The 18,291-nt window shown below is 41.0% G+C and overlaps 1 protein-coding gene across 1 annotated transcript; it reads right to left on the minus strand.

The window, feature by feature from the left end:
- Positions 1-9,522: 9,522 nt before the first annotated feature.
- LOC116506518 (granzyme A-like) lies at positions 9,523-16,406 on the minus strand. The gene is made up of 5 exons (XM_032214308.1): positions 16,277-16,406; positions 14,484-14,628; positions 13,777-13,912; positions 12,346-12,612; positions 9,523-9,937 (listed from the first exon to the last, which is right to left on the minus strand). Exons 1-5 carry the CDS (start codon positions 16,335-16,337, stop codon positions 9,809-9,811), a joined length of 738 nt encoding a protein of 245 aa, XP_032070199.1. The 5' UTR covers positions 16,338-16,406; the 3' UTR covers positions 9,523-9,808.
- Positions 16,407-18,291: the final 1,885 nt, after the last annotated feature.

Below are 18,291 nucleotides of genomic sequence, written 5' to 3' on the forward strand. Positions count from 1 at the left end.
AGAAGATTTTCAGGTGCTTTATCAGCCGCGACCCAGGGAAGGAGTGGGGGAGTGGCTGTCATCGTCCGAGGGTCTTTAGTTCCTCGTAGGATCCCTGCTCCAGAGTTTGTTGGGTGTGAGTCCCTGTTGATGAAGCTGGACATTGGTGGTCAAGTAGGTCTGTTGCTAACGTACCTACCTCCCAACAGTGTTGCAACAGCCCTCCCCTCGCTCCTCGAGTCAGTAGCCGAGTTGGCGGTGGAGTTCCCCAGGCTTATGGTTCTGGGGGATTTCAACCTGCCTACACTTGGTGAACGCTCTGATGGGGCGCAGGAGTTCATGGCTTCCATGACAGCCATGGACTTGACCCAAGTAATTCGAGGTTCAACTCATTCAGCGGGTCACACACTTGACCTTGTATTTCTTTTGGAGCAGTGGAGATGTGATCTAGAGCTGAAGGGCATTAAAACCTTGCCCTTGTCATGGTCAGATCACTTCCTGCTGAGGCTTGACTTTGGAAGCCAATCCCCCACTGTAGGGAGGAGGAACGATTAGGTGGTTCCGCCCCAGGGCCTGATGGACCCAATGGGGTTTCAAGGCACTTGGAGAAATACCTGGCACTATCATCCACAATCCGGTGGAGTCCTTAGTCGCTGCTTGGAATACAGTGGTGGCGGGGGCTCTAAACCGGATTGCGCCTTTGCGACCTCTCTGAGGCGGCGGATCCAGGAGGGCTCCTTGGTTCACGAGGAACTCCGGGAGATGAAGCGCCAAAAGAGACACCTAGAGCGCCACTGGAGGGCCAGTAAATCTGAGTCAGACCGAGCACTGATGAGAGCTTTATTAGAGCCTATGTCGTGGCAATACGGGCGGCGAAATGTTGGCATTTTGCCGCCTTATGCATCCGCCGAATCGCGCCCAGCCGCCTTGTTTAGAATAACCCGCCCTCTTGAAAGGGAGGGATGGGTGATCCTCTACAGGGTAGAGCTGAGGAATTTGTTCAGTATTTGACGGATAAAGTCGCTCGGATTCAGACAGAGCTGGACTCCAATTGCACGATACCAGCCGAGGTACCGGGGGAGGGTCTTGAGCATGCTTTTTGGATTGAGTTTCAACAGGCTTCTCCTGATGAAGTGGACAAGGCCATGGGAGCGGTGAGTGCCTCCACTTGTATACTGGACCCGTGTCCCTCCTGGTGGTCTTGACCAGCAGGGAGGTGACACGGCTGGATCCAGACGATTGTGAACACCTCTCTCCAGGAGGGAATCTTCCCACCCTCCTAAAGGATGCGGTGGTGGACCCCTCCTGAAGAAACCGTCTCTGGACCCAGCCATTTTGAGCAACTATCGTCCAGTCTCCAACCTTCCCTTTGTAGGGAAGGTTGTTGAGAAAGTGGTGGCCTGCAACTCCTATGGTCCTTGGATGAAGCCGATTATCTAGACTCTTTTCAGTCGGGTTTCAGGCCTGGTTACAGCACGGAAACTGCTTTGGTCGCACTGATCGATGATCTCTGGCGGGCCAGGGATAGGAGTCACCCCCTATCCTTGTGCTTCTTGACCTCTCAGCGGCCTTCGATACCATCGACCATGGTATCCTTCTGCGATGGTTGCGAGAGGTGGGGGTGGGAGGCACCATTTTGTGGTGGTTTCTCCCCTCTCGGACAGGTCGCAGTCGGTGTTGGTCGAGGGCAGAGATCGACCCCAAGGCCCCTCAAGTATGGGGTGCCACAGGTTCGGTCCTGTCCCACCTCCTATTTAACATCTACATGAAGCCGCTGGGTGAGATCATATGCCGGCATGGGATTAAGTATCACCAATATGCAGATGATACGCAGCTGTATCTGTCTGCCCCGTGCCAACTCAGCGAAGCCGTAGAAGTGATGTGCCAGTGCCTGGAGGCTGTTAGAGTCTGGATGGGAGCAAACAAGTTGGCACTCAATCCAGACAAGACCGAGTGGCTTCTGATGTTCCCACCCAAAGATTGTCTAACTGTTCCATCTCTCAGGCTGGGGGGCGAAATTATATGCCCCTCAGAGAGGGTTCGCAATTTGGGAGTCCTCCTGGACCCACAGCTGACTCTAGAACACCATTTGTCGGCTGTGACCAGGGGGACCTTTGCTCAGGTCCGCCTGGTGCACCAATTGCAATCCTACCTGGATCGGGAGGCTCTTCAGACAGTCACTCACCCTTGTGACCTCAAGACTGGATATTGTAATGTGCTCTACATGGGGCTGCCCTTGAAGAGTGTTCGAAGACTCCAATTAGTCCAGAATGCAGCCGCGCGAGCGATTGTGGGTGCACCAAGGTACACCCACGTTACACCTATCCTCCGCGAGCTGCACTGGCTACCTATTAGTCTCCGAATCCGCTTCAAGGTTCTGGTCCTACCTATAAAGCCCTACATGGCATCGGACCTGGGTACCTGAGAGACCGCCTCCTGCCGATTACCTCTCTCAGACCAATTAGATCGCACAGGTTAGGTCTCCTCCGGATTCCATCTGCCAGCCAATGTCGGCTGGCGACTCCCCGGGGGAGAGCCTTCTCTGTTGCAGCTCGGCCCTTTGGAACGAGCTCCCTGTTGAGATCCAGACCCTTACTACCCTCCCAGCCTTCCGCAAAGCCACCAAGTCCTGGCTGTTCCAGCAGGCTGGGGGGAGCTGAGAAGCATCTACCTCCACGGAAATTGTGAATGTTGGCTTTGTTTTTAATATGTTGTCTCGTTCCCTCCTTTCCCTTGTCTTTTGTGAACCGCCCGGAGTCCTCCGGGAGTGGGCAGCATACAAGATAAATAAATAAATAAATAAATAAATAAATAAATAAATAAATAAATAAATAAATAAATAAACTTGTTTTATGTGTCTTTCTCTCCCATCATTTCCATTAACAAAGACACTCCGGTTTTTGTTTTGAAATGCTTCAGTTTCAAAATGATAGCTCGATTGTTATAGGTGCCTATCTTAAGCTCTATAGTATGCTGCCATCCATGGATTGGTGTGTTTTTGGAAGGATTTTTCATTACTCCTCTGCCGGCACCTTTGCTCTTCTTAAGCATTTCATATCCATTAGAAAATCAGGCATTATAGCATCTTTATAGTCTCCTCTCTATCTCCTCCTAGAAAAAGTTAGTGTCTTGTTATATTCATGAAATTTCTATGCTGTCGATACATTATATAATGTAGTTCAGAAGGGCTTCAATAAAGCAAGCAGTGCTATACCCCCACGTCTGTTATCAATTTAGAGCACATACATAGGAATGCTTGTAACCATTGAGAAAGTTTTATGCTGGTCATTTGAAGATCAGATTTGCCATCTTGGCCACAATGGATCATGCTGCTGCTGCATCTATTTATCTGGCTAGCTTAAGGTTGTTGTCCCCCCCCCAAAAAAAAGTCTCCTTTAAAATGCCTTCCCATGCAATTAGTGCCTCCATTTGCAGAGAAGCATTATGCTAGTTTCACTGGGTGGCCAGCTGAATGCAAATGGGTGAATTTGTTTCAGAGATGATGGCATCTTCCTTCTCTACCTTATGAATATAATGTGGCAAGCTCCTTCTAAGCATCCTAGTCCATTGCCATCATGTTCAATAAAATAGGATGGAGACACTCTAGCTAATTTGTTTAATTTGGTTATCCGGGGTCCAGGGGCATCTCAGACGCGGTTTAAAAAGGCAAGATGGTGGCCGGGTGCACAGCTGAAGCTCCACATGTTTTATGTATGTCATCTACAAGGCACATACAAAAGAGGAGGGGTTTTGATCAATGAGACACAATAATCATCTTTTCTTGAAGCCCTCTCTAATGTGGATCCCCCAGTGGCTATAGCCATTTCTCTTTCCATATTTCCAAACAGAGTGAGCTCCCGTTACCTGTCCCAGCTTCTGGGAGTTCAACCTAGCAGTTCGAAAGCATGTAAAAATGCAAGTCAAAAATAGGAACCACCTTTGGTGGAAGGTAACAGCGTTCCGTGTGCCTTTGGTGTTTAGTCATGCCAGCCAAATGACCACGGAGATGTCTTTGGACAGAGCTGGTTCTTTGGCTTTGAAAGGGAGATCTGCACCACTAGAGTCAAGAACAACTAGCACATATGTGCATGCGGGAACCTTTTGCCTTTCCTTTTTACCAGTTGAAATAGCATCTTAGTCTGCTGGGCATATGATAGTTAAAAAATGAGAACTAGTTTCTCGTGGCAGAATGTTGGAACAAAGATGTCAGCCAATAAAAAGATCAAGATGTACAGAGCAATGTGTTAAACCACAGAGGGATGAAAGCAGCAGCTGAATGAAACTGTGCTGGGTATAAAGAGGAAATTGCACCTTTAAGTCAAGAAAGAGCCATCAGCTATTTCAGTGGCTTCTTCCTAGTATTGAGTCAAATGTTTGTCTAGTCATGCTTAAGGCCAATATGAGTTTAGAGCCTAGTTAAAATTTGCTAAGGACTAGAAAATTCTTATACCATTTGTTAACATTGTTATAAATCACCGGTGAAGAAATTACCTCAGAGCAACACCAATTTAATGCCACATATTGTTCTGCCCACAAGAGGGCTCAATATCTTGTATATTCAATCACGTTCCTGGATTACATTGTTCCGTTATCCCTTTCTAGTTAGATGGGATATTTTAGCATCTTTCAAATAAACTGGGTTTCCAAAGAGTTTGTGAGATTACACAAGTTATACTCTATCCAAGTTTACCTGCCTTATTTCCAACATGTTGCAGAAGATACCAAAACGTACTTTTTTTAGAAAGAAGGTTGCAGTCTACAATAAGTCATTTGTGAAAAAATGTCCTTGTGCTGAAGGCTAAACTTTTGCCTTGTTAGTGTAAAAAATATAGGGCATTCTGGTGATCTAAAGGTGGGGAGGTGGGAAAAACCTGGGAGACCAAGCAAAGAGACACTGCAGAGAGAAAGGTCATGTAAGAGTCAGAAAAACCCACAGTTACATGATAGGCAGAGCAAGAGACTCAGGAGAGACCCTCCTAGTTTCTTGGGCTGTAAAGGAGATAAGGGAGAATTGAACTTTTAGACTTGCATGATTCTGTCAATTTAGCCTTATAAAAATGGAATTATTTTATCTGGTTGTGATACCTATTTGCTTTACTTGGTGAAGATGACAGATAATAAAACTGAATGAAAGGAATGCTTAGCATTTGCAAACTACTCCTTCCCCTCCCCTCCCTTCTTCTCTTCTTTCTCCCTCCCTCCTTTCCTTCTCCTTCTTCTTTCTCTTTCTTTCTTTTCTTTTTCTTTCTTTCTCTCTCTTTCTTTTTCTCTTTCATATTTTCTTTCTTTCTTTCTTTTTCTTTTCCAGTTCAAGGCTACTCTTAAACCCAAATTCTAATTCACCTTCTATGTAGTACCAAAATAAGCTGGGATCTAACTTGTATATACTTTCTGTACATGGTGCTGTTCAGAATGGCAAACCATCAGAGACCTCTAGGTATTGTAATCTGGATACATCTGGAGGCATTAGGTTGAACAATGCTGGTACAAATGATCAAAATATTATTTTAACTTCTTAAATGTTATTCTATATTAGGTTTGCCTTGGAAATAAAAAAAAAATAATTAAAACTCATAAAGAAGGATTGACTATTAAAAGTTTCACCAAACGATGTTGTCTTCACCAGCCATTTAAAAGTTAATCGAGGTAAGAGTCCTTGGTTGGGAAATGCTGTAAAAAGGAAAACATTCTCCAACTTCACTTATCTAGAACAGAGGACATGGGACTAGCCTCACATTGCAAATCCTGGGGAAAAAAAGATCTGTCATCTCAAGTGTCTTGATAGATAGATAGAAACCAACATCTTGAATCAAGCCTGAAAAAAAACTCAGATATCTATCAGATCCCAGCATAGAATATTCTTTCAAAGTATATTGTATTCTTTCAAATATATTGGCAGGGTTCAAACATTACACTACACTACACCCTCACTCCCACCCCCTCTCTATTAATTCTTGTTTGAAACATGGCTTCAGAGGAAGTGGTTCAGATATGGAATTGAATGAAAAAGAAATAAATTCTTTTTCGTTTCAGTTCATGAGCAGGAATATCTGGAAGGCTTTGTTGGAAGAAATGTCCTTCTGGGTTCAACTCCAGGTGGGGAAAAAGACACTGGAGACATGGAGTCTGCTTGGAAAGATGGTTTAATGGTGGACATGATGACATGGCTTGAGTCCTGAACAGAAAAGGTGATCACATGCTTCCATGTTGGGTGAAGTAGAAGAAAGAGGGAAAGAAGGGGTGAAAGCTTTATACTCTCTCTTTGTCCCACTTCTTTGTTTCCTGTTCCTGTGTAAGAAAATGTATTCTGATTGATTGTCAGACTCCCATGGGGTCAAGTTTGAGTTTCCAGATGTCATGTGGTGAATGGGGCAAAGGGCTAATGCTATCATGCCTTAATCCAATCACCCTGGAGCTGAAGGGGAGAATTCTTTATTATGTAGAATAGACTGGCTGTCAGCCTCTGCTTTGCTGCTGCTTCGGCTGCCATTGAAACAGGGAATGGGGCATGATACTTGGGAGGGGTTTACTACTTGTGCTGGAGGAAGATTCTGGAGTTCTGCTGCCTGTCGGACTGCGCATGCGGAGGAGGTTCCCGCCAAGGCCAACGGCACCGACATTCCATCTCGGTGATGCCTTTCGAAGTTATCTCACACCTGACACTTGGGAAAATTATGATTGGACTGCAACTGGGATGCCAAGGGGTGGGGAATGGGTATTTTATATATCAATCGCTTTCGCGCCTAAATAATCAGTCTTCGCTTTGCTATGCTTCTAATCATTTATAATTAGTAAAAGTACACTTGATTTCTATCAATGGAGTCTCGTGGTCTTCTTTCCGAATGAAGAGGTGCTGAACTGCAGGGGTGGGTTTCGACCGGTTCGCACGGTCCCTGCGATCCGGTTGGTCGCCGAACCCGGAAGTAAGTAACTTCGGGAACGGCAAAGCCCCCCCCGCGCCCGCGCATGCCCGCACACCCGCACCCACTCCTTACCCGGTTTTTCCGAATTCTGTGCTTTCCACGCATGCGCAGAACGCATACAGCACCTGCGCGATCCTCCAGGAGCAGCTGGAGCATCGCACAGACGCTAGTACGCATGCGCGCAGACACTAATACGCATGCATGTGCCGTGTGCATGCATGCGCATACCGTGTGCGTGCGCACGCCACGTGCGTGCGCGAGGATGCAGCGTGCATGCGCAAGGACGACGCGTGCGTGCGCAAGGACGCCGCCGGCCTCGTTCCAACCGATCCGGTTGGAACGGGGCGAGAAACCCACCCCTGTGACACTGGCTTGGGCATTTTAATGCCCCATAAAGAAAAGTGGGGGCTATTAAGAGTGAGTCTGTTTCCTGCCTAAAAACATGTCTTTCCATTTCTGATCCAGAGAATATAATATTCTGCCTCTTCAATATTTCCTAGGATATTTCATTTTTCTAGGAGGGGAGTGGGCTTTAACTTCCTACAGCTTCATGATTTCAAACTGCTCTTGCTATGTAGAGTGTTAGATGTGTGTCTCATAAGCCGCTGTTTCCAAACACAAGAGTAGTGTAAATCATCCAAGGGATTATCTGTTTGATTCGCATCAGCCTCTGTTAAACCTCTTTTAAATGGCTTCTTTAGGTGTTGACCAAGTTCATCAAAAGCTTTTGATGAGCTGGGATCCTCCTGGATGTACATTCCCCTACATAAACGGTCTATTTCCAATATTACCCCATTGTCTAACATATGGTTTGTTGTAATTCTCCTTCCACTAATATGGATGCTCTGGAGGATTTATGAATTAAATGATGGTGCGTTAGAGGGATTACTTTATTAGTGATGTCATAATGATTCATAGAACACAGCATTGATACCTGGGTTTCCTTTGTGGTTTCAATTCAAAATGAAATTGCTCTGAAGACGACTACACACACTGCAAAGAAATATTGTCTAAGAACAGAAAAGTCCTACTTGCATAGTTGCTGTTATACTGTAACCTTAGAAGTTCTAACTGAATTTATAATGTTTAATGCCAAGGTGGCGCAGTGGTTAAATGCAGCACTGCAGGCTACTGCTAGATCAGCAGTTCAGCGGTTCAAATCTCACCGGCTCAGGGTTGACTCAGCCTTCCATCCTTCCGAGGTGGGTAAAATGAGGACCCAGATTGTTGGGGGCAATATGCTGACTCTCTGTAAACCGCTTAGAGAGGGCTGAAAGCCCTATGAAGCGGTATATAAGTCTACTGCTATTGCTATTGCTATTGCTATTAATGCTATAATGTTTCTATTACATTTATACAATAAATGGATATTAAAATGTATTCCCTACTTGGCTTATTAATGTTAATCTTAAGATGAGAATAGATCAGGTATGGTTGACCTGAGTTTCAAAGGGAAGAAGGAAAAAGGTCTGCAGTTCTACTCTCATTGTGAGATAATTGGATCTCTTTTCTGTTTGGCTCTAATGAGGACTGCCAACTTTGAAAAATGATCAAAACGGAAGTGGGTAAATTTATCACGCCCTTTATCAGTGCTAGGTGCCACTATTTGAAATGCTCCACAGAGAATCTTGGAAGCCAGTAGATACATTATGAAAGGTTCTAGTCAAGTCTGCTCTGAGGTTTGGCATTGTTATTGTTTTAACTTGCAGAGCACATTCACATGATTTTGGTGATACAATCTGTCAGCTGAGAACACTTTCAGTCCACTTATTCAGGTCCAACCCCTTACTAGATGAACCAAAATTGTTAACCCTTACTCCTCATCCTATTTGTGACTGGATTGCAAGTCCTATCACGCTTATCATAAGCATTTGGTTGTCCCTGTACATATCCTGCAGGAAGTGCATGCAGCTCTCTGTTTTAATTTCTCCCCAAATCCTTAACAAAAGTCAAGATCACTCCTTGACTTCCTTCTTCTGAGCAGTGCATGAAAAAAAATTGAACTTTTTGGCTTGGTGTCCTTTCCCTACCACCAATGTATGTTTATCATATATGGCATGCTTTACAGATAAACTACTCTTGTAGTCAATCCCCTGCCACATATCATATCACACAAATAGTTGTCCAATCTTTGTTTGAAAACATTGATCGATGAAGACTTCTAACTGCAGAAGACAAGTGGTTCCAATGCTTTCAAGTGCTCTCACATCGCCATTCATAAAAGTGGTGTACAGATCCATAAGAAGTCTCAAGTGATAAAGGACTCATGTATGTTTATTTGGGAATTTTGCAATTCCAAGTTACCTCCAATTATAAGAGAAGTCCAATTATGTTATTATGCATTTAAAAGCCATTCCCAGCCGAGAAATTCATTCTTCCAAATTCAAAAAAAGTTTGAAGTTTGCCACAAGCAAACACTGGATACATAGCACAAATGAACAACGATAACAAAAGAACCAATAACAAAATGGTTTTCAACAGGGATTTATTTTCTTCTGCTTTCTGGAAATAAGCTACCATTACATTTGTGATAAACATGGGAATAATTTTATCTAGCAGAGTAAGTGTACACATAGAGAGAAAAATAAAGAGAAATAATTTCTAGAAACTTGTGCTTAGCTTTTATAAAGGAAAAGAAAACTTTGTTAAAAAATTGCATTCAAATAGAAAACTTAAATACCCAAACTGATCAGTTACCCTCTAGATTAATTTATCTGAAATTGCTGTTACTTTTAGCTGGCAGGCTCAATGATTTTGTGTTGGCTCAGTATTGTGTGACTAGTCAAATGCATCTGGAGGGAAAAAGCTGGAAAAGATTGTCTTAAAGGAATTATAATGAATGAATACAATTGAAAAGACTGTCAATATCAAATGATAATTCTATTAATTGTGTTTTATAACACTATTTATCCAATGAGATATTCCTTTGTCAGAAGGGTGTAGACACCAGGATACTGAGACTTTCCACATCCTCTACCAAAGGAAACGATGCCTCTTTGTACCCCATTGCAAATCAAAGGACCACCAGAATCACCCTGCGCAAGGGAGAAAAAAGGGTGGGTGGGGTGAAGAGAAATTTTGCATTATTTGCGTAGTCGTATTTAATTTATTATTCACTAAATCTCTATGCTGCCCATAGGACAGATACAGTGTTTCCAATTTCCCAATTTTGGCTGGCTGAGAAAGCAACCTCTGCAAGTTCCCCATTCAGGTGACTGGAGAAAGGGGGCCAGAGGTTGCTTTCTCAGTAGGCATCCCTTCACTCTAGTATACTTTGACCCTCCAAGCCCAGAAGTGGAGAAATATGCCCATCCTGGTCACAGAATCAACCTTCTGCCCTGTAGCATGTAAAAAAGTTGCAGGACTTCGATTGCCTTATTTGCATTATTTGCAGTAATCATATTAAATTTATTTATTCATTAAATCTCTATGCTGCCCATCTGAGTGATACAGCAACTCTGTATGCTTTTTTCTTTTAAGGGACAATTATAATATACAATAATGAAGGATTCATGCTATTGGCAACTCCTGGTTAGACTACTGTAGTTCTCTTTACAAGGCACTGCCCCAAAGATGATTCAGCAGCTGAAATTTGCACCAAATGCTCTGGCCTTCTTGCTGACTTTTGCTAACCAGCTTAGCCAAAAATGATAACAGCTCAGTGGGAGATGCTCTAGTTGCTGGCAAATTCAAGAGCCTTTTCTTGTGTATAAAGCCCTAAATAGCTTGAGCCTTGGTTATCTTTGGGACTGTATCCTTCCAATTTTCACTGGCTAGGAGCGGGCCCTGCAAGTGCCCCATTCAGATGACTGGAGAAAGGGGACCAGAGGATGCTTTCACATTAGGTGAATCCTCACTCTAGTACACCTTGACCCTCCAAGGCCAGGAGTGGAAAAATATGCCCATCCTGGTCAAAGAATCAACCTTCTTTCCTGAAGCATGTAAAAAAGTGGCAGGACGTCGATTCTGGCTTCCATATTGACTTTTTTTCATACTCTGCAACCCACCCACCCCCACGACTGAGTGTCTCTCTTTGTCTCTGTTCTGTCTACCTCTCTCAGTCAAGCCTATCTTGCAGAGTTAATGGGGTGGGAAAAGGTGAGATAATGCTTGATGGAAATGCACCGAATAGACAAATAAACCTAAATCTGAAATGGCACTGTTTAGAAAATAGCTTTATTTCTGACTGTGTGTGTGGTGTGTGTGTGTGTGTGTGTATATATATATATATATATATATATATATATATATATATGTATGTAGTATGTATGTATGTATGTATGTATGTATGTATCTATCTATCTATCTATCTATCTATCTATCTATCTATCTATCTGTTTATATTTGTGCTGATAAATAAATAAAGGGAGACTAGTATAGATCTATTTCAAGCTATTTAGCTCTCATCAGCTAGCCATACCCTTGTTGGGAATCGAACCTGTGCTGTATTGCCTCTTAGGCAGATGTGTTAACCACTGAGCTACAAAGCTCGACTCCTTATCAGTGAAGCTAAGGTGAAAGGTATATATTAAAGTCACAACCCCTGGTATGCCCAAATATGGGAGGAAAATCACTACTTCCATTCTCTGTCCTTCGGCTCGTCACAAGAGACCATCCAACAGTAAAAAAAAAAAACGATTTCTGTCTAGATATATATGACATACTTGTCCTTATTTCACAATCCCAGAACATGAGTTTAAGCCAAAATATATTTTTCCCAACACCTTTGAAGGAGAAGTGGAGGGAAGAGGAAAAAGGTGTGAGTGTTTCTGTGTGCATGTATCTGTGTGTGTGTTTGTGGTTTAGCTCACTCCCATCACTGCTTTCTTGATGAGTAAATGACCAAATACATTTAGTTGCCTAAAGATACAATCTATTCTGCAAGTGTGAATTCTGAATAGGTGAAGAATGTAGCCACATTTAGGCAGAAAAGGTGCCAGCTACACTTCAGTCTAGTGTTCTGAAAAATTCACATTCTCTGGTGCCCCCTCCCCCCAAGTGCTCCATCGATAAGTACAAGGTAGTCCCTGACTTAAAACAGTTCATTTAGTTCATTCAAAGCTGCAAAGTTCCCTTAACAACTATGGCAAGAAAGTTGAAGTAAATGAAGTAAAATTCACTTAATAACTGTCTCACTTGGCAACAGAAATTTTGGCTCCAATCGGGCTCATAAGTCAAGGACTGCCTGTACTTTTAAAAAAAGATTCATCACATACCATAATGCTGCCAATCTAGAGGGATATATAATTCTAGATTTTTTTTGCAATTGACTTTATGATGGGAAGATTTTACTAATTTTACAGTTGTTATAGTGGTAGTGTAGGACTTCGATTTCTTAGAACACTAGAAGCGTGCAAGTAGGATTACTCATTCATTCAAATTCTGCTTTCGGTATATTATTTTGAATTTCAAACATTCAGAGCAGGTAGATAGATATACTTACAGTACATGCATCCTTGCCTCCGCTCTTGTCACCAGCACACACCATATTCATTGTTACTAATGGCTTGGAATTATAGTGTTTTCGATCATTGCAGATGTTTCTTGCAATGACAGTGACATCAACTTCACGGAGGACATCTGATGGTCTTCGACTTTCAGTAATCCCCCAACCAGCAACCAGACACTGTGTTCCTGCCTTGAGGTCACCATACTTCTTAGGAAGCTTGACGATGGCAACATTCTTGTTAAGTTTTGCTTTTTCTTTAAGCTTAAATGAGAAAAGAGGGAAGGCAAAAAAGATTAACCTTTACATTAACAGTCAATATGGTGTGCAATGCATCATATGTTAGACTTGCACCTTGGATCCTATCTCAGCCAGACCTACATTACAATATTATGCAGACGCAATGTGTCTGAGAAGCAACATTTATATCATCTGAGCCCCTTGCAATAAAAACAAACTATAATAGTAACAAGAATAATACTTTGAACTTCTTCAATATGGGTAATTTCACACCTGCTATTCATTTATATAGAAATAAGAATTCCTCCCTCCTGCTCTCCATCTCGGAAATGAAAGGGAAAAGCATTTTTTCCAACACATAAATGTGAGAATATTCTTTATTCCATTGCTGCCATCATCAGTGGTGGTTCCTAGGCCAATGAAATGGGGCTCAAATGTTAGGCTCTTCATATAGGCTGCTTGTCAGCCCTTTGAGGTAGGCCAGATCAACAACATGAGCCGATAATTGTTTCTTTTACTCCCCCTCCCTTGTCAACGCTAGAGCTAAATCCTTTGTACATTGCTTTCTGCAAAGGTATTTATAGCTGGGTCAGGGCTGCCTCCATCCATTCCCTAGGAAAGAAAAACCCTTGGCTCCAGAGAGTCAGAGAAAAGGTACCCTTATCATGAGAGAACTGAATGCGACAAGTTTCAGGCAAGATCTGAGGCCAAAGCACACGAAGCAGGAAATAAAACAATTTGTAGAGCACAACCCTCTTGTAGCTAGGCAACTCTGGCTCTTCATACCTAAGTTAGAAGAAATGGCCTTGGAGAGATAAGCAAAGCCCAGACCGTAGTTGCAAAGTTGTAATGGAAAATTCTCCACTGACCCCACCCCATGGCAGCTAGCAGCAGGGTAGCTGACATTCGGGCCCTCATAACAGAAGTATTAGCCATAGATATAAAATTTATACAATTAAAATAAACAACATATTTCAACAATGATCTTAATGATCTCAATGAAGCATGAAGCAAAAAAAGTGATAAAATTCAGCATGAGTTATTTAACAACCACCTCGCTTATCAATGGAAGTTCCAGTCCCAAATGTAGTTGTAAGTTAAGGACTCCCTGTACCCATAAAGAAAAGGAGAAACCATTCCTGCTGTCCTTCACATGTATATTATTTATGTGTATCCTTTAGAATATACCTGAAGAAGCCTAATATCATTCTGCTTTTTGACCCTATCAAAGTCCGGGTGAGAAATTTTCTTATTAACTTTGAAAACTTGTTTTGTTGTGTCGTTTTCTGAATGAATTCCAAGAATAACTTCAGTTTTGTTTGTTCTAAAAAGCAAAGAGGGTAAATAAGAATTGAGTAAAGTTCATTTCTAGCAAGGATAATACGTTATAATTTCAGCTGAAGAATATTAAGTTTTATCATTTGGCAGTTCAATCTTCTGTGTTTCTTCAGAAGTAAATTCTACTGTATTTAACTGTTTATATCAGAATTATTCTTATTGGGTTTTATGATCATGGAATTAGAAAAGAAGTATGAGAAACCAATATTGCATATATGATGAGATTATCGCATGCAAAAGGTTGGGAAAGTAATGAAATATCTATGATGGAACATTGGATTATAACATTAACTGAACTTGAAAAAATAGCAAAGTCTTTTCAGTCTGGATTCAGGAAAAGAAAAAAAATTCTTTTGAAAAACTAGTAACTTTACATAGAGAGAAAGAAGAAAAGATTAAATTGATGATTTTTTTCATTTGGGAATTAAAAAGTGTCAAAGAGAATAGTGAAAATAATAAAATGATAATTACTTAATAGAAAGAATGTGGTGTGTGTGTCTGTGTGTTGTGTGTGTCTGTGTGTGTGTGTTTATTTATTTATTTATTTCCAAACTTACATTATGCAGTGAGCTGCTGTTAATACCCAGTTTGGTTTGATCAGGGTCCCCCCACAAAGGCGCCCCTTTGAGCCTTTGATCTTGGCCATAAAAGGTCTTGAATGTGGAACTGATACTTTTCCTCCAATTATCTGGGCACAGTGATCTAAACAGAATGAAGAAGACAAGCTAATCATGAGTCACAAAATACAACTTTAAATTAATCAATTAGCTAAAGAGGAAAAAGGAACCAACAAAACATGTAAATATTTCATCATACAAAGTGCTCACAGTTTGTGTTATGGTCGTGTATCATCAACCGATCAAAGCAGTCTTGCTTTTTTGCACTTATTAATACATTTCACACATTTCATACATTTTAGATTGTAGCACTTCCAGTTTTGGCATGCTTATCTTGGACTTTTAGGGATTTCATCTGGAGGACACCGGATTGAAGAAGTACAGTTACAGTACATACCTTGAAGCTTATAAAAATGTGAACATTGCTGGGTCCTTCTATTGTGGTTGCTAATAGCTAAATTTAATGATTACCTTTCAGACTTCTGTAAAAAGTGTATTTTTGGTATGACATGTTGTATACTGAATATCTCAATGAATTGTGATATGTGTTACTCCACAATGTTACCAAATAGCCTGACAACCCTATTCTAAAAACTAAATGTTCTGGATACTTTCTATATTGATTCTCATGAAATGTCTAAAATTAAGTACCAATTAATTTTAAATTAAAGTTTGAATTAAACTTAATAAACCTAGTTTATTTTTAAATCAAATGTCTTTATTGATGGATACAATGCAAAATTATCTACTGTTTTGTTTATTTGTGCTACAGATATATTAAAAGAAACAGAACAGAGAGAAGAATAAAAGAGTAAAGAACACAGAGAAAGATAAGAAAACAACCACAAAAATTCTTTCTCTCTCCCTCCCTCCCCCTCTCCTTCATCCAGGCCTTTGCTGAGGAAGATTGACACTTCTTCCTTTTTCCTGTTCTCATCTGGGTTTGTATTCTCTGCCAACACTTTCCTAATAACTAATTCAGTAGCTACATCTCCAATTAATCAACAGAATTGTCAATGCAGCTCTGCTGCAGAGACTCAAAGGGAAAAAGCAATACAAAGGTAGTGAACTTATTCATTACTGATAAGTAATGTTGCCCTTATACTTAGAAACGATGGGTTTCTGATGCAATAATATAAATCCCTAATAATTAAATATTGCAATTTGTATGCAAGGATAAACCTGACATTTTACTTAAGTTGTTCTTTCCTGATACAATTCTAAACTCTGGCATTATGTGGGTCAGGTGTGATATGATCAAAAGCAAAAATCTGATTGGTCTGATCCTGGACCCGCCCCTTAAAGAGTGATTCTCAACCTGTGAGGTTGCGTGAATAGGAGAAAAGATGTCAGATTTGGACTTTGGACCTCTTCTGAGTGTATAGTATGTGTTTGTGTTTGTGCATGTATATAACACTATATGCAGCACCTATATCCTGAATCTTACAATAGTTGCTTTCTTCATTACTCATGGCTTTTCTTGTATCTGTAATAAAACTACCCTCTTAACAACTGTAGCTTTGAATCTCCCCGTGGGCCTTCTACTGTCAGTATCAGTTCAGCCTGATGGAGACCTGAGCTATTTTCTCTTCATCACTGCCCAAATTCAAGGGGAAATCTATGCATTTTAAACAAACTGTGTAGCTTACCTGCTTACCTTTTCATTGATTGTTCTGAAGTGACATTATCAGAAATGAAATGAACAACAAAAAGTAGTATAATTTAGCACTTACCTCCTGGAATGCTGAGGAGAAAAATTGCAACAGTGAACCACAAGCCCATTAGGTGAACCATCTTTGCTTTTTTGTGTTTCTCCACATCAAAGGACAGACTGTATATATACTGAGGATGGTAAGGAAGTGGTTGTTGGCTTCATCCTACAAAGGATGTTCTTTTACACACAATGAAACTGGAACACTACTAAGACGTTCAAAGTTACCGTATTTTCTTTTTCATTTCTAGTAAGAAGACGTCATACTTAACTAACATGGTTATTGAGGTGGAAAACAAAAGATATGAGAGAACACTTGTTAAGTTTTCATGTTTGCATTTACTTTTCCTCTATTCAGAGATAAGGTTGCATTAATAAAAGAAATATGAGTTTCCTAAAATGTCCAGTCTTCATACATCAAGATAAAATATTTGATGTGTGTTTGCTCCACCAGCCCCATTTTGAGAATATTATCACATATAACTAAGACATTCTCTAGACAACTCTTATTAATTCATCGAGTGATGATTCTGCAAGGACAATTTTGATGAAACAAAAATCATTCTAAATATAACTTGTTTTATGTGTCTTCCTCTCCCATCATTCCATTGACAAAGACAAATCCACTTCCCCCCCCCCAAAATGGTTCTGTTTTCAAAATGATAGCCCGATTGTTATAGGGTGGCTATCCTAAGCTCTAGTATTGCTGCCATCCATGGAGTTGGTGTGTTTTTGGAAAGATTTTTCATTACTCCTCTGCCTCCTGGCACCTTTGCTCAACTTAAGCATTTCATAGCCATTAGAAAATCAGGCATTATAGCATCTTTATTCAATCTCTATGTCCTCCTAGAAAAAGTTGGTGTCTAGTTATATTCATGAAATTTCCATGCTGTCGATACATTATATAATGTAGCTCAGAAGGGCTTCAATAAAGCAAGCAGTGCTATACCGCCAAGTCTGTTATCAATTTGGAGCATATACGTACGAATGCTTGTAACCATTCAAAAAGTTTTATGCTGGTCATTTAAAGACCAGATTTGCCATCATGTCCATCCGGGATCATGCTGCTACATCTATTTACTTGGCTAGTTTAAGGTTGCTGTTTTTCCCCCAAAAAAGTTTCCTTTAAAATGCCTTCCTATGCAATTAGTGCTTTCATTTACAGAGAACACATTACGCCAGTTTCACTGGGTCGGCAGCTAAATGAAAATGGGCGAATTTGTTTCATAGATGATGGCATTTTCCTTCTCTACCTTATGAATACAATGTGGCAAGCTCCTTCTAGGCTTCCTAGTCCATTGGCTTCATGTTCAATAAAATGGGATGGAGAGATCATTGCTAATTTGCTTAATTTGGTTACCTGTGGGACCAGGGGCATCTGCAGAGGGGACTTAAAAAGGCAGGATGGTGGCTGTGAGTGCACAGCTGAAACTCTACACGTTTTTACATGTGTTGTGCTACAAGGCATATAAAAAAGAGAAGTGGGTTTGATAATTGAGACACAATCACCATCTTGATTTTGTTGAAGTCCTTCTCTTATGTGGATCCCTCAGTGGATATAGCCTTTCTCTTTCTATATTTCCATAGGAGTCAGCTCCCATTACTTGTCCCAGCTTCTGCCAATCTAGCAGTTTGAAAGCATGTAAAAATGCAAGTAGATAAATAGGAACCACCTTTGGTGGAAGGTAACAGCATTCCATGTGCCTTTGGTGTTTAGTCATGCCGGCCAAATGACCACAGAGAAATCTTTGGACAGTGCTGGCTCTTTGGCCTTGAAACAGAGAATTGTGTCAAATGCTTGTCTAGTCAACACGAGCTTAGAGCCTAAAATTTGCGAAGGACTAGAAAATTTTATACCAGCATAGTAAGTTGTTATAAGTGGTGAAGAAATTACCTCAGAGCAACACCGAGTTAACTCCACATATTTTTCTTCCCACTAGAGGGCTCACAAACACACATATATATCTTGTATATTCAGTCAGTCATGTTGATGGATTACATTGTTCATTTATCCCTTTCTAGTTAAATGAGACATTT

Source organism: Thamnophis elegans, chromosome 3 (genome assembly GCF_009769535.1).
Source record: "Thamnophis elegans isolate rThaEle1 chromosome 3, rThaEle1.pri, whole genome shotgun sequence".
In the NCBI taxonomy this organism is placed as follows: Eukaryota; Metazoa; Chordata; class Lepidosauria; order Squamata; family Colubridae; genus Thamnophis; species Thamnophis elegans.